Source organism: Oncorhynchus mykiss, chromosome 24 (assembly GCF_057628025.1).
Source record: "Oncorhynchus mykiss isolate SJ-2025 chromosome 24, ASM5762802v1, whole genome shotgun sequence".
Classification (NCBI taxonomy): Eukaryota; Metazoa; Chordata; class Actinopteri; order Salmoniformes; family Salmonidae; genus Oncorhynchus; species Oncorhynchus mykiss.
The window spans coordinates 13679893-13693695 of NC_143045.1; the positions used below are offsets into that span (position 1 = coordinate 13679893).

Here is a 13803-nt window from a genome sequence, read left to right on the forward strand (position 1 = left end):
CCCCCCATTGCTCTCTCCAATGACCATGCTCCTGAGCCGGGGCGGTCAAGGCCCAAGCCAAGCCAGCACAACCAGGGGTGGTAGGTAGGCCACAGAAAGAACGTGATTCAAAAGAGTACTGCGTTGTCATTTTAGACAGACTAAGCTGCATATGGAGGTTCTATCTAAGGATTGGTGGAGTTCTGTTTGGCACTATATGACTACTTTGATCATGCTTTGATAGACTTTAATATTATGTTGTTTGGGTTAACTTTACTATTAGACTCTTTATTGTGTCCTTGGTTTGTATTTCACTATGCCACCAATACAGAAGCACCATACCCTTGTGAAAATGATGTGGTATACACAGCTATCAATATTACAGGCATTCTGCTCATGTGAGTCTAATAAGTTGGAACATTTTCTAGCCCAGTAGTTTGATTGATTGGTGACAAGCAGTCTTCTCTGCTGCACCAATACTAATCCCAAAAATGAGAAACCAAAAGGGCCACTATCTATATGTTACGAAAGGTAATACTGTGCTTTTACTGTAGTAATACTTAAGTACTATCTTCTATACTGCATTTTATAGCTGATTTGAATGTGAGAACCCAACTGAATGTCTTGACCCTTTAGATCGATAAACCCAAGAAACACACACACATATTTGTGAGAGAGGGCCACTTATGCTTTGGAGGGGGAAAGACGAGGGCCTGCCCTTGTGGTCAGTTCATCGGAGCGTTACTGACGATAACGAGTGAAGGCTCGGGGCGTCGGAACACTTATGTCATCACTGACATCTCCAGACCCTCGTGTTTGGAGAGCAGGTCACTCAAGGGCCCCTGTCGTACCTCTGAAGGATGTCTTCAGCAAACTTGGGCCGTGTTCATCAGTGCACGCAACGGAAAACATTTGTACATGTATTTTTGTCCATGTGCTCCCCCCATTTCTTCTCATGTCAAGTCAGTCAGCCAATGTGTCATGCTACTCTACGTGGATAGGACAGCAAAGTGAATAGAGCTAACGTGCTAAATGTAATTGGCTGATAAATAGTTGCACTGCCTGACAAAATGCAAGATTCACTTTCTATGGACTGACTTTTCAGAGAGCTGACGATATAAAACATTATTCAGACACAAAACACACATTTCCATTCAGAGGAAAGATTTGAAAAGAGAGTAGGACAGGAAGTGGAGGTGGTAAGTGCCGACATTAATAGATTAGTAAGCAGTTATTAAGGGGTTATAAGCCATCACAAATCAAGAAGAGAGGGATGCTTCCAGACTCAGAGACTGTATCAACCAGACAGACAACACACACTCCTGTGTGAAACGCATGCAATGCACATATGACCCAAAAATCACCACAATGCAGCACCTCGCCCCGACGTCACCAGACGCCATTTTGACACTCCTCCCGTTTGCTCAGAGGCAAAGCACATAGGTGTGGCGGAGAGAGGGGAAATTCCAGCAGCTTGTGGCATTAGCACGTAGGCAAGGGGCTAAAGGGGTAAAGGTCCCAGTAACTCTATCTGAGGAGATATGCACCAGGTCTTATCATACCAAGATAGTGTAGCCTACTATGCAGCAATCACCGACTGGCATCTGGCATAATCATTATAAGGGCATGTTTCCAATACACAGATTAAGCCTAGTCCAGAGCTATGAAGCACTTTCAATGTAGAATCTCCATTGAGCGTACTTTTTAGTCTAGGTCTAGGTTTAATCTGTGTCTAGGAAACCTACCCTAAATTGGTATGCCATCTTCTTGGATGTTAGGAATGTTTTACATTAGTTATCATATAATTAGAATTCCAGTTCAGTATCTTTGACAGTTAAGTGCAGCATTCTATGCACTATATCCAGGAGCTCAGTAGACATACTTGTAAATCCATAAGTATACAACTTCAGCTTCTCCTGAACATGTTACGGGGTACTTTAATAATCTGGAGGTAAGTATACTCTAATAGCGATGTGGCGCTGCTGGAATTTCCCTTGATAAATGGTGGATAGGTGTAGCTCCGAGACAAGGGTGGAGGTAGTGGGTGGGGGCGTGGTACGCTTGCTGTCTCTGGGGGTGGGTCTCAGGGGTGGTTGAGCTGATGGTCTTGGTGGTGGATTGACGACTGACCCTTTTGAGCTGTTCCTGTAACTGCTCCCTCAGTGACTCGGGGCAGTTATGAAGCTGGTTCTTCAGCTCACTGTAACCCTCCTGGAGGCTCGCCAGGGCTCGGCGCTCTGCGTCAACATTTGCCCTCTCCTAGAAAGAGAACACACCGTCCGGGTTGGGAGGGAGGAGATGAAGTGGGGGACAACAGAGAGAAAGCAAAAAAAACACACCTGCTCAAATCCACGCCATGCAAAAAGCTTCCGATGTTAGAGGTCACAACAGTGGATAAGCCAAAAGTGACATGGGGCATCTATGGAGTTTATAATACTGTGAAATCAATCCCCCAGTGACTAGCTTTAAAAGTGCTGGACTGCAGGGCCGTGTTCATTAGGGCACAACGCTGAAAACCTTTAAAAATGTTTTGCAATAGAAAGCCAAAATGTCCTCCTTGTTTAAGTCAGTTTTCCCCACCATTCGGTGCCTAATAAAACATATCCCATGCCTCAAACAGGTCTGAACAGACTTCTTGTTCACAGACATTTCTAAGTTGCAGGGTTCGATGCTCATGAAAACACTGGTCTGCGATTGAAAAGGAGGTTGCTATTTCATCAAACATGAAATGGGAAGTGTATTTGTTTTGGCTCAGCTGTTTTTTGACGTCAGATTGCTCTATTTTGGGTGGTGACTTTTTTTCTGAAGAGATTTTCATGTGGCTTTAAAATGATGATTATTATTATTAGCCCATCCAGATTCTCATGTGACTTTGGTATGAATACTTTAGGCCAGTCCAGATAGTTTTGAACAGGTTTAGAACTGGATGTAGGCATTGCCTGAATGATCTTTGTTGTTATTGCATTTGAGTGCAGGCGGTGTCAGCATGGGTAACTCTAGTGCGCTACACCACTGCCTTACTGACACCCAGGCTGTGATATCAAAACCCCTGGAGGGAATAGAAGCTCGCAATAGGCTCCCCGCGTCGGCTCTCCTCGCCTCCTTCGAAACACAATGGATGGTCAAAATGGAAAAACCTTGGATATTTTCCTCCAACATGTTTTGAGAAGAAGAGAGGATGTGTGGAATAAGGAGAGACAGAGTTTGGGTCTGATTGTAGTGAAAGCGCCTTGTAAACTACCCCTAGAGGGCCACCACTGTATAGACAGTAGACTAGACAATGCAGGAGAGAGAGGGAAACGTTCTGCAGAATCTTTTTTATCATTACTGCATTCTCTAAAGTCAGTCGGTGGGAGAGGGGTGTGGGCGGTGCTTTGGGGTTGGAGTGGCACTCCTTTTCTCCAATCTGTCACCCTGCTCTGGCTCCACCTCTGTCTGTGACCAATGGCAATAAAAGTAGAGAAGGCGACAATACAATACAGGTCGTTTTCCTAGTTGAAGCTTTTGTTTTAATTTGTAGCTGAGACAGAACCGTGAGACCCTGACGGTCTTACTTGAACACAGGAAGCAGGACACTCTCCGAAATGGTCAGTAATATACAAATCACAAGATTTAAAAGAGCCTTAAGGAAAGCCAAGAAAATCCCCCATTTCAGGTTGTCAGTTTAAGTGTGTCAACATAAAGCCTATACGAGTGGAGTGACATGACTAGCTGAAACAACAGAGTTGTGTAAAGCCTTCACATAGAGACCCTCTGTAATGTTGTAAACTATGTGATGGACAGATATACTTTTAGTAGCAAGCCACTCCTACCCACTAGCATCCAGTCTCAGCTTCAGCCAAGTAGAAACCCAAAGGACCGATTCATACCTATGTCCCAAATGGCACCCTATTCCCTACAGAGCCCTATGAGTCCTGGTCAAAAGTAGTGCACTATATAGGGAATAGGGTGCCATTTGAGACACATTTAAGACAAGTGCTAATAACCTACATGGATTTCAGGCTGACAGTGGGGGAGGAGAGTGCTGAGTGAAGCAGTGAGAGGATTAGAAGTTAATGGAGGCTGGTTAGTGGAGCTGCAGAAGAAGAAAAGCCCTGGCGAGAGAGAAACCACCAAGGAAAATAAAGGGAAAAAAGACAGAAAAAACACCCATACTTAAGTCTAAGCACCATCATCCACAGCTCTTCTAAGGTAAAACATCAATGCATACAACAGGTGAAAGGTTGGAGCATTCCTCGCTGGGGGGGAGGGGTTGAAGAGCGAGTGCTATGGCTGTACCTTGGGATGGCAAAACCAACTAGATACGGTCTTGGGAGGCCATCCAGGATTTGGCAATGCCTTTAAGGAATGACAAGAGACCAGAAAGGCTGTTCAGTCCCTTTGAGGCTTAGAAGATGTATATTCAGTGATGTGAAACGTTCGGAACGCTGCAGATAGAAATATCACGAACAGAACTGCCATGAATCCCTTTTCTATCCGTCAGAAGATCGTATATCTGTTCTACAGGATACATTTCTATGTGAACGTTCTGTAACGTTCCATCCTCCTGAACAGGCCCTATAACAGACAGTCCAGCGCAGGGAAAAGTGGGTTGGGTTGTGTCTGTTGTGTTTAAACACAATGTTGAGATCAACGAAAATCTCACCTCCTTGTCTGCATACCCACCATCTTCCCAATAAGGACTGTCTCAGAGTGCAAAAACAGCTCACTAACAAAAGCACTTTTCCTATTGGTTTTCTCCATTAAAATACAACACCGTAACATTGGAATGAGAATTTTATAAGTTGAGCAAGAACTAATCTACGGTTGGTAAGACTGCTTAATGTGTACAGGACAGTATGCTTGGTGTGTGTGTTTTCCCCCAGGGTCCGACCTTGTCTTTCTCCCTCTGGATGGCGTTCTCCAGCTCGTTGAGCTTGTGTTGCAGCTGTCCGATGATCTCCGTCTCTGCCTCTACCTGGTCCAGTTCCGCCTGCCTCTCTCCCTGCAGCAGGGCCCGCTCCATCTCTGCCTGGGAACGGGACACACCCGTCACACGAGCCCCCCTGCTCCAATCACATAGCTTCCCCACAGACAGCAGACCAATCATAGAATGTCACACGCACCGCTAGGCTATCACTTTCTGCTTGTTTGTGTCACTAAACGTGCATGAAGCACACACACACACACACACACACACACACACACACACACACACACACACACACACACACACACACACACACACACACACACACACACACACACACACACACACACACAATAGTTTAATTTTATCTTCCCCATATATCATTCCTTATATTAGAAGTAGCCTACTATCTGGAAATTGAACTGATGGACTTTCTTACCTCCTGCTTGGACTCCTGTAGCTGTTGCTCCAGCTCTGTGATTCGTGATTTGAGCTCGTCGACTCGGGCCAGCACTCTGACCCTCTCGTCCTCCAGGTAACCCAGCTCTGTCCGCTCCACGCCGCCAGAAACAGACTGCTCCTCATGCTGAAGGGGTAGAGAGACAGAAGAGGCAGGCACATTGTTGCATATAAGTGCAAAGAGCATGGCCCATGTGCAGTAGTTAACTGTTTCAGACTATGTTGTATGCAGACACACACACTGATCCACACATTAGGGAGGGACTATACACATCACATGTCTCCATGTAAAACACTGTTGCTTGGCAAACAAATGTCATTATCTTCATGCTTTGTCATTTTGACCATCAATCGTTTCAGAATTCTTGGTCAGGCCAGGCCATGTCTAGGTCAGGTCATGTCTAGGTCAGGCCATGTCTAGGTCAGGCCATGTCTAGGTCAGGCCATGTCTAGGTCAGGCCATGTCTAGGTCAGGCCATGTCTAGGTCAGGCCATGTCTAACAATTTCCACTTACAATGCATGCAATAAGTGCTTTCATGCTGTTATATCAACGGCATGCATGTAGTTCTCATTATAAGTACTAGTATGTCATGTCTGTAGTTGTCATAGTAAGTACTAGTATGTCATGCCTGTAGTTCTCATAGTAAGTACTAGTATGTCATGCCTGTAGTTGTCATAGTAAGTACTAGTATGTCATGCCTGTAGTTGTCATAGTAAGTACTAGTATGTCATGCCTGTAGTTCTCATAGTAAGTAGTAGAAATGATGAAAGTGATAATAGACGGCCCTACGTCTGACCTGGTATCGGTCTCCATTGTGGAGGGCCTGTGGAGGAAGTGGCGTCCTCACCTCCTGATGGGTGCTCTCTGTACTGCTGCACTCCTCCTTGAGGTTCTCCTCGTCGCTCTCCCTCTGCTGTCTCTGGGCCATGCTACGATGCAGCGAGCCGGCCCCCACCAAGCTGTCCATAGAGGGTCTCCTAGCCGCCCCCTCCCCCGGGCCCAGGCCCCCAGGGAAGCCCATCCTCCCATCTGCCTCACCCCCAAAGGGCCCATCGCCCTTGTTGTACTCGGCGCACAGGTTCAGGATGGTCTCTAGCCTCTGCCTCTCCTGTGGACAGACAGAAGCAAAGGAACTGATTACATCCAGCCTCTGCTGCAAAGGCAAATATGTCCTCCTCCTCGCCCCAAATCTCATTTCCTGTGTGTGTGGCTGCCACTGATGCCCATCTGGAAATGAGCAATTCAGAGGTGGGTGGAGATTAAAAGGACCCTTCCCCAGAACCCACCTTCCCCCTCAGTGATGGCATCTTTCCTGTGTGGAGGAACCAGGTCTTATCAGGGACAGATCTAACTCCAGACCAAGCCTGTCTAATATGCAGTACAGAGCACACTCCTACCAAACATTACAAAACTCCATTAACCGACATGTCTGTGGATGTAGGTGTGTTCATAGTTAATGTGTCATTGTCTATAGCTGACACCAAGAGCCAGGTCACATGGTCAGGGAAAAACCCAAATCGAAGTCAATGGAAGTTAGCAGTTTAACAGTAGGTACTATCCTACGACCATGAGCAGACATATAGGCCGCCCATTAGAGGTCAACCGATTAATCGGAATGGCCGATTAATTAGGGCCGATTTCAAGTTTTCATAACAATCAAAAATCTGTATTTTTGGACACCGATTTGGCATATTTTTTTTTTTACACCTTTATTTAAATAGGCAAGTCATTCTTATTTTCAATGACGGCGTAGGAACGGTGGGTTAACTGCCTTTTTCAGGGGCAGAACGACAGATTTTTACCTTGTCAGCTCGGGGATTCAATCTTGCAACCTTACAGTTAACTAGTCCAACGCTCTGACAACCTGCCTCTCATTGCACTCCACGAGGAGCCTGCCTGTACACGAATGCAGTAAGAAGCCATAGTAAGTTGCTAGCTAGCATTAAACTTATCTTATAAAAAACAAATCAATCATAATCACTAGTTAACTACACATGGTTGATGATATTACTACTTTATCTAGCGTGTCCTGCGTTGCATATAATCGATGCGGTGCGCATTTGCGAAAAAGGACTGTCGTTGCTCCAATGTGTACCTAACCATAAACACCAATGCCTTTCTTAAAATCAATACACAAGTATATATTTTTTAAACCTGCATATTTAGTTAATATTGCCTGCTAATATGAATTTCTGTGTCACTTCTCTTGCAACAGAGTCAGGGTATATGCAGCAGTTTGGGATGCCTGGCTCGTTGAACTGTGTGAAGACTATTTCTTCCAAACAAAGACAGCCAACTTCGCCAAACGGGGGATGATTTAACAAAAGCGCATTTAAAAAAAAAAAGCACAATCGTTGCACGACTGTACCTAACCATAAACATCAATGCCTTTCTTAAAATCCATACACAGAAGTATATATTTTTAAACCTGCATATTTAGCTAAAAGAAATCCAGGTTAGCAGGCAATATTAACCAGGTGAAATTGTGTCACTTCTCTTGCATTCATTGAACGCAGAGTCAGGGTATATGCAACAGTTTGGGCTGCCTGGCTCGTTGCGAACTAATTTGCCAGGATTTTAGGTAATTATGACATAACATTGAAGGTTGTGCAATGTAACAGGAATATTTATACTTATGGATGCCGTTAGATAAAATACGGAACGGTTCCGTATTTCACTGAAATAATAAAATGTTTTGTTTTCGAGATGATAGTTTCCGGATTCGACCATATTAATGAACGAAGGCTCATATTTCTGTGTGTTATTATGTTATAATTAAGTGTATGATTTGATAAAGCAGTCTGACTGAGCGATGGTAGGCACTAGCAGGCTTGCAAGCATTCATTCAAACAGCAGTTTCATGCTTCAAGCATTGCGCTGTTTATGACTTCAAGCCTATCAACTCCCGAGATTAGGCTGGTGTAACCGATGTGATATGGCTAGCTAGTTAGCAGGGTGTGCGCTAATAGCGTTTCAAACGTCACTCGCTCTGAGACTTGGAGTAGTTGTTCCCCTTGCTCTGCATGGGTCAAAGGTATTGTGCCAGCAGCATACCACCCTGCATACCACTGCTGGCTTGCTTCTGAAGCTAAGCAGGGTTGGTCCTGGTCAGTACCTGGATGGGAGACCAGATGCTGCTGGAAGTGGTGTTGGAGGGCCAGTAGGAGGCACTCTTTCCTCTGGTCTAAAAAAAAAATATCCCAATGCCCCAGGGCAGTGTAGGGTGCTGTCTTTCTGACATTAAACGGGTGTCCTGACTCTCTGAGGTCATTAAAGATCTCATGGCACTTATTGTAAGAGTAGGGGTGGTGTCCTGGCTAAATTCCCAATCTGGCCCTCAAACCATCACGGTCACCTAATAATCCCCAGTTTACAATTGGCTCATTCATTCCTCTCCCCTGTAACTATTCCCGAGGTCGTTGCTGCAAATTAGAACGTGTTCTCAGTCAATTTACCTGGTAAAATAACGGATAAATAAAAAATGGGTGGCTGTTGTCGATGTGTTCCTGGTTTGAGCCCAGCGAGGAGAGGGACGGAAGCTATACTGGCAATACTAAAGTGCCTATAAGAACATCCAATAGTCAAAGGTATATGAAATACAAATCGTATAGAGATAAATAGTCCTATAATAACAACAACCTAAAACTTCTTACCTGGGAATATTGAAGACTCATGTTAAAAGGAACCACCAGCTTTCTCATGTTCTGAGCAAGGAACTTACATGGCACATATTGCACTTTTACTTTCTTCTCCAACACTTTGTTTTTGCATTATTTAAACGCGTTTCATTATTTATTTGAGGCTAAATTGATTTCATTGATGTATGATATTAAGTTAAAATAAGTGTTAATTCAGTATTGTTGTAATTGTCATTATTACAAATAAATAAAATGTTACAAATATTATTATCATATTTAAAAAAAAATAATAATAAATAAATTGGCCGGTATCGGTATCGGCTTTTTTTGGTCCTCCAATAATCGGTATCGGCGTTGAAAAATCATAATCGGTCGACCTCTACTGCCCATGCACCCCTGAAACAACAGCTTGCCAATCTCCAGAGCTCCTTCTCAGGGGGTCTCACAAACACAGTGATTGTAGAAACAGGTGACATTCTAAGAGCAGTGATGGACTGCTGAATCACCAGGTGACGTCTGAGGTGACCTCTAACCCCTAAAGGTCAACTGGCCCCTGCTGTTAACCCCGGGCTGCAGACGCAGCGACTCTGGTCTGACAGAGACACTAGTAGCCTTTTCACTCTATTGTGTCGAAACCAACTGTACTGACTTGAACTTAGATTTTCTTTTTACATTATTCATTCCAGCACAGTTAAGGTAACCGGGCCAGCTCAGTACAGCTCGGCTCGATTAAGCAGTGTGAAAGGGGTATTAGGCAATCAGTAGAATACAATGATCGGACAGAAACACAGACAAATAATATTATAAAACGTAAATCACAAATGTATTTATTTTTTTCAGATGAGGTATGTTTTGCACTTTCAGACGAAGGAGACGATTTGATCAACTTTATGGTGCTGTTTTTATTTCCATGAGATCAACATTACTCAACCAAAACAAACTAGTTACACCTAACTAACTAGGGATACATGCAGTACATGACTAATGTTGTCAGGTGGTAGGGGGAGGCAGGCTCTAGACCCGTTTGATGTGCCCTCATTCCCTGTGATTCAGGTAAGTGGGGTCCTCTGATGGGGGTTCTACACACCAAACCCTACATTAGCTTAACCTGTAATCTGAGCCAGCCAGCTTTACTTAACAAGAGGGTTAGAAGAACAAGCCCTGGGCTACAATCTGTTCACTTGAGATATGAGGGAGAAGCACAACAACAGTGGAGCCTCCATTTGCAATGCACAACACCCACATCTCACTGGCTTTCATCTGAAAATGACACCTTCCCTCTCTGGATTCAATGATTAGGTAATTAAGCTTACAAAATGCAGGCCTGACAACACCAACAGCTGACGCAAACATAGGAAATATGGCGTCTCCTGTTCCTTGCATTTTTTGTTTGCCAAGAATGTAGTCTACTAAGGGACAAAGTATACAGACAGCAGGCATTCCTGGGGCTTTAAAGTTTGAATGGCACAACAAATCCAGCAGCTTTTCTCCTTTTCTCTCATACCATGTAACAGGACCTGGCTGGCAGTGCAAGGCCCTGGGCTATAGAGAATCACAACTGGGTTCAAATAGCATTTGTTTTGGTTTTCAAATACTTTGAGCATTTGCTCGACCCTGCCGACCCTATTTGAACCCAGGTCTGCAGAGAAAGCATACTGTATGTTCTCTCTATTCCCACCACCTCACTTCGGGCATGTTTACTTTTTGCAGACTGTCTCTTTGATACTGTCAACATAATCGCTGTGTCATTCCACCAGACTGAACATAGTAGACCTACTGTCTGGCTAGGTTCAAAGAGCCTAGACAGATTTATGTTGCTGTAATAGCTCGGGGGCGGCAGGTAACCTAGTGGTTAGAGCATTGGACTAGTAACCGAAAGGTTGCTAGATCGAATCCCCGAGCTGACAAGGTAAAAATCTGTCGTTCTGCCCCTGACCCACTGTTCCTAGGCCTTCATTGTAAAGAATTTGTTCTTAACTGACTTGCCTAGTTAAATAAAAAAATTTAAAAAACATGGTGTTTATCTGTACATAAATCAGCATGACAGTGTTGCAACATGCACATTATGGGATATTCTGATCTTATGTTCAGTGACTGGTTGCCAGGACTTTGCTTTCTCCAGCAAATTACTAGTACGTTTTTTGCAAGCAGAGCTAGTTCCTAAAAATAGCTTTAATGGTGGAGCACCCCAACTTCTAATGCACCGTTTCAGCACCTCACCTCTAATGCACCGTTTCAGCACCTCTACTCTTCTTTGAGCATGAGGTCCCCTCTTTTGTTTTGAGCCATTTCTATGCTTCACGTTATTACGTTTTGTTTATGCATCTTATACTTTCGGTTTTGTACCACAGCTGAAACAATATTTTTGGTTATGGAAAATACATCTAACAGCGGTTTAGATGGTACAATGATTCTCTACACTATACTAGCTTATTTTAGCAACCAGAAAACGGCAGAGCCATTTCTGCATAGTGCAACCTTAAAAAAATATAAATTCCCTCAGTTTATGAGCCTCAAACGGTCTCCGTAGATGTCATTAACTGGCTCCCCCGGGGTAAAGGCACGACTGAGGCAAGGTGTTACTAGAGATTTCCTAGAACCTTTAATGCACATGATACAAAAACCTGGTGGCATAGTCGGAACCCGTGGAGAGGAGGCGAGGGCGACTCAGTTGGCCCACACGGAGTGTGGATCTCCAAGTTGGCCCACACGGAGTCTTACTCTGATCCTGCAGCTTCCGATCCCTGTAGGTCTAAGTTACTGACTGGTTCCAATCACAGCATACTGTAGCATATGGCTTCCAATCCACTGTCTATTAAACACATGGCTGTTTATGGTCTAGCTCCCACTAGTCTAGTGCATTGACACTCATTATGTGACACATAGAATTCCAAGAGTTTCATTGAGTTCCACAACCAGCATCCACACAACACTATGTAGGTCAAATATACACTGAACAAAAATAGAAACGCAACATGCAGAGTGCTGGTCCCCTGTTTCATGAGCTGAAATAAAAGGTCCCAGAATTGTTCAAGACGCACTAATAGCGCATTACTCTCATTTTGTGCACAAATGTATATATTTTTTCAATATACGTAGGCCACAGACCTAATACTAAACGTCTGCAACACCTTTTATAGTATAAGCAGTGAGAACAATCAGAAACGGGTTCAAAGCTACATAAATCTGAATAGAGACAACTGGTCAACCGATTTCAAAGATTGTGTTATAGATTTAGATTATTCAATTAGACTCCCTCATATCTAAGTTGTTTATTTAGTTGTATAAAGTTCACCATGTTCAAGAGTTTAAAAACAACTATCAATTATGAAATCAACCAATCAATTAATCAACTCACCAATGAAAATTCCATTTGATTATCTACAGTACAGCAAATAAAAGTCGGCAAATCCAAGTGGGCTACTTACTCTCATTGTGGACATGTGAAAAGGCACAGCTCTAGGAGGTCAGTGAGGCTCATTGAAATCACACTCAAACAAATCCAAGTCTCTCTCCCTGAGACAGATGAACAAACACAACCCTTCTACAGAGTCCCACCCTCAAACCCTTCCACTGTCTCCAGACCTGTGTACACAGGGAGGTGTTGGCCTGACAATGAAAGACCTTTAGTGCCCTCAATAAACAACAAGCCTCTGACTCACATTCCTACCTAGTGTACATACTGCATGTTGTTCTCATTTCCGACCTATTCAGATGGAGTTGAATTCGATGTTGCCTCAGCGTTGAGGTAGCGTTGTGCGGTAGTAGCAGGTCCAGCTTGCTAATAGGAGGAACACGGACTGGATTTCCCAGCCAAACTAGAGACTTATTCCATATGGGCCTCTTTCCTTATCTGCTAAAGCGTGACTCAAGGAATAAGCTCAGCCACATCCAGAGTCTGTCTGCTCCATAGGAAAATACTTTATGAGAAGTGAAATACTGACCCATAGCAGGGTCCATCCCTACTATGGCCAACCTGGGATTTGAACCCACAGACCCAGAAAAGCCTAGGTCCAGGTTGACAGTACTGCTCTATAGTCAAACTGGTTGCAATTCAGAGATGGCAGTTCTTTCCACCAACGTTCCAATTAGCCATGACTCATTCCTGGATATTTCATGTTGTTCTGCTACGTTTACGGAGTCATTCTTCCTCCCACCGCCATTTACAATTGGTCAAATTGTGACCGCACAACATAAACTCGGGGCAAGCGCTCTATGCATCATTAGCTTTCCTTATCATATTAGCAGAATGTATTTAGCCTGTTAAGCTAACCGAGTGGAAGTGACTAAACGAGTAAATTAAGTGTACAGTTAAGTCAGTCGAAGGAGATAACGCTCCAGTAAAATGTCAGGGTAATTGCTTGGCATGTGAGAGATCTGGAAAAGAGTCTGGAGTGAGGATAAATGGCATGGATTAGGCATCTTACAGAAAGTGATTGATGCTCCTCGTTGGGACATTCCGGCACACTCATTTCTAGCCAGCTATTTACAGGCATTCCCCGAGCACCGGGTCTTTCCCCTCACTCTCGCAACATCCTCTTCCTTTGAGTAAGTCAGTATCTTTCCCACCGTGCCACTCTCCCTAACAATTAAAACGACTAGGCCTATTCTTTGAATCCAAGCATCTCTTCCTCATTTTTGCCTTCTTTCCAATGTGAATCAGTGATGTGTCAGTCTCTCGCTCTTCTTTCTACTTTATTTCTGTTCCTCTTTCTCTCTCTCTCCGTCTTCTGTCCTTCTTGCTATGCACTTCTGCATCCTTTTCCCAGTGAGCAAACTAGTTACAATGACGTCATTATGACGCCTTTTCTGATGG

At 44.0% G+C, this 13803-nt stretch overlaps 1 protein-coding gene across 50 annotated transcripts in view; it reads right to left on the reverse strand.

The window, feature by feature from the left end:
• LOC110503778 (pleckstrin homology-like domain family B member 1) overlaps positions 1-13803 on the reverse strand; it is a 93676-nt gene that overhangs the window by 18143 nt on the left and 61730 nt on the right. For 10 of the 50 annotated variants that reach the window (XM_090218345.1, XM_090218341.1, XM_090218334.1 and 7 more), the window contains 4 exons: positions 6146-6457; positions 5328-5474; positions 4853-4990; positions 2110-2238 (listed from right to left, as the gene is read on the reverse strand). In XM_090218345.1, the coding sequence (XP_090074471.1) occupies positions 2110-2238; positions 4853-4990; positions 5328-5474; positions 6146-6457 (726 nt within the window). Of the gene's footprint in view, positions 1-2109; positions 2239-4257; positions 4318-4852; positions 4991-5327; positions 5475-6145; positions 6458-13803 lie in introns of all 50 variants that reach the window. The other 40 variants (XM_090218351.1, XM_090218349.1, XM_090218340.1 and 37 more) reach the window with 7 other exon arrangements.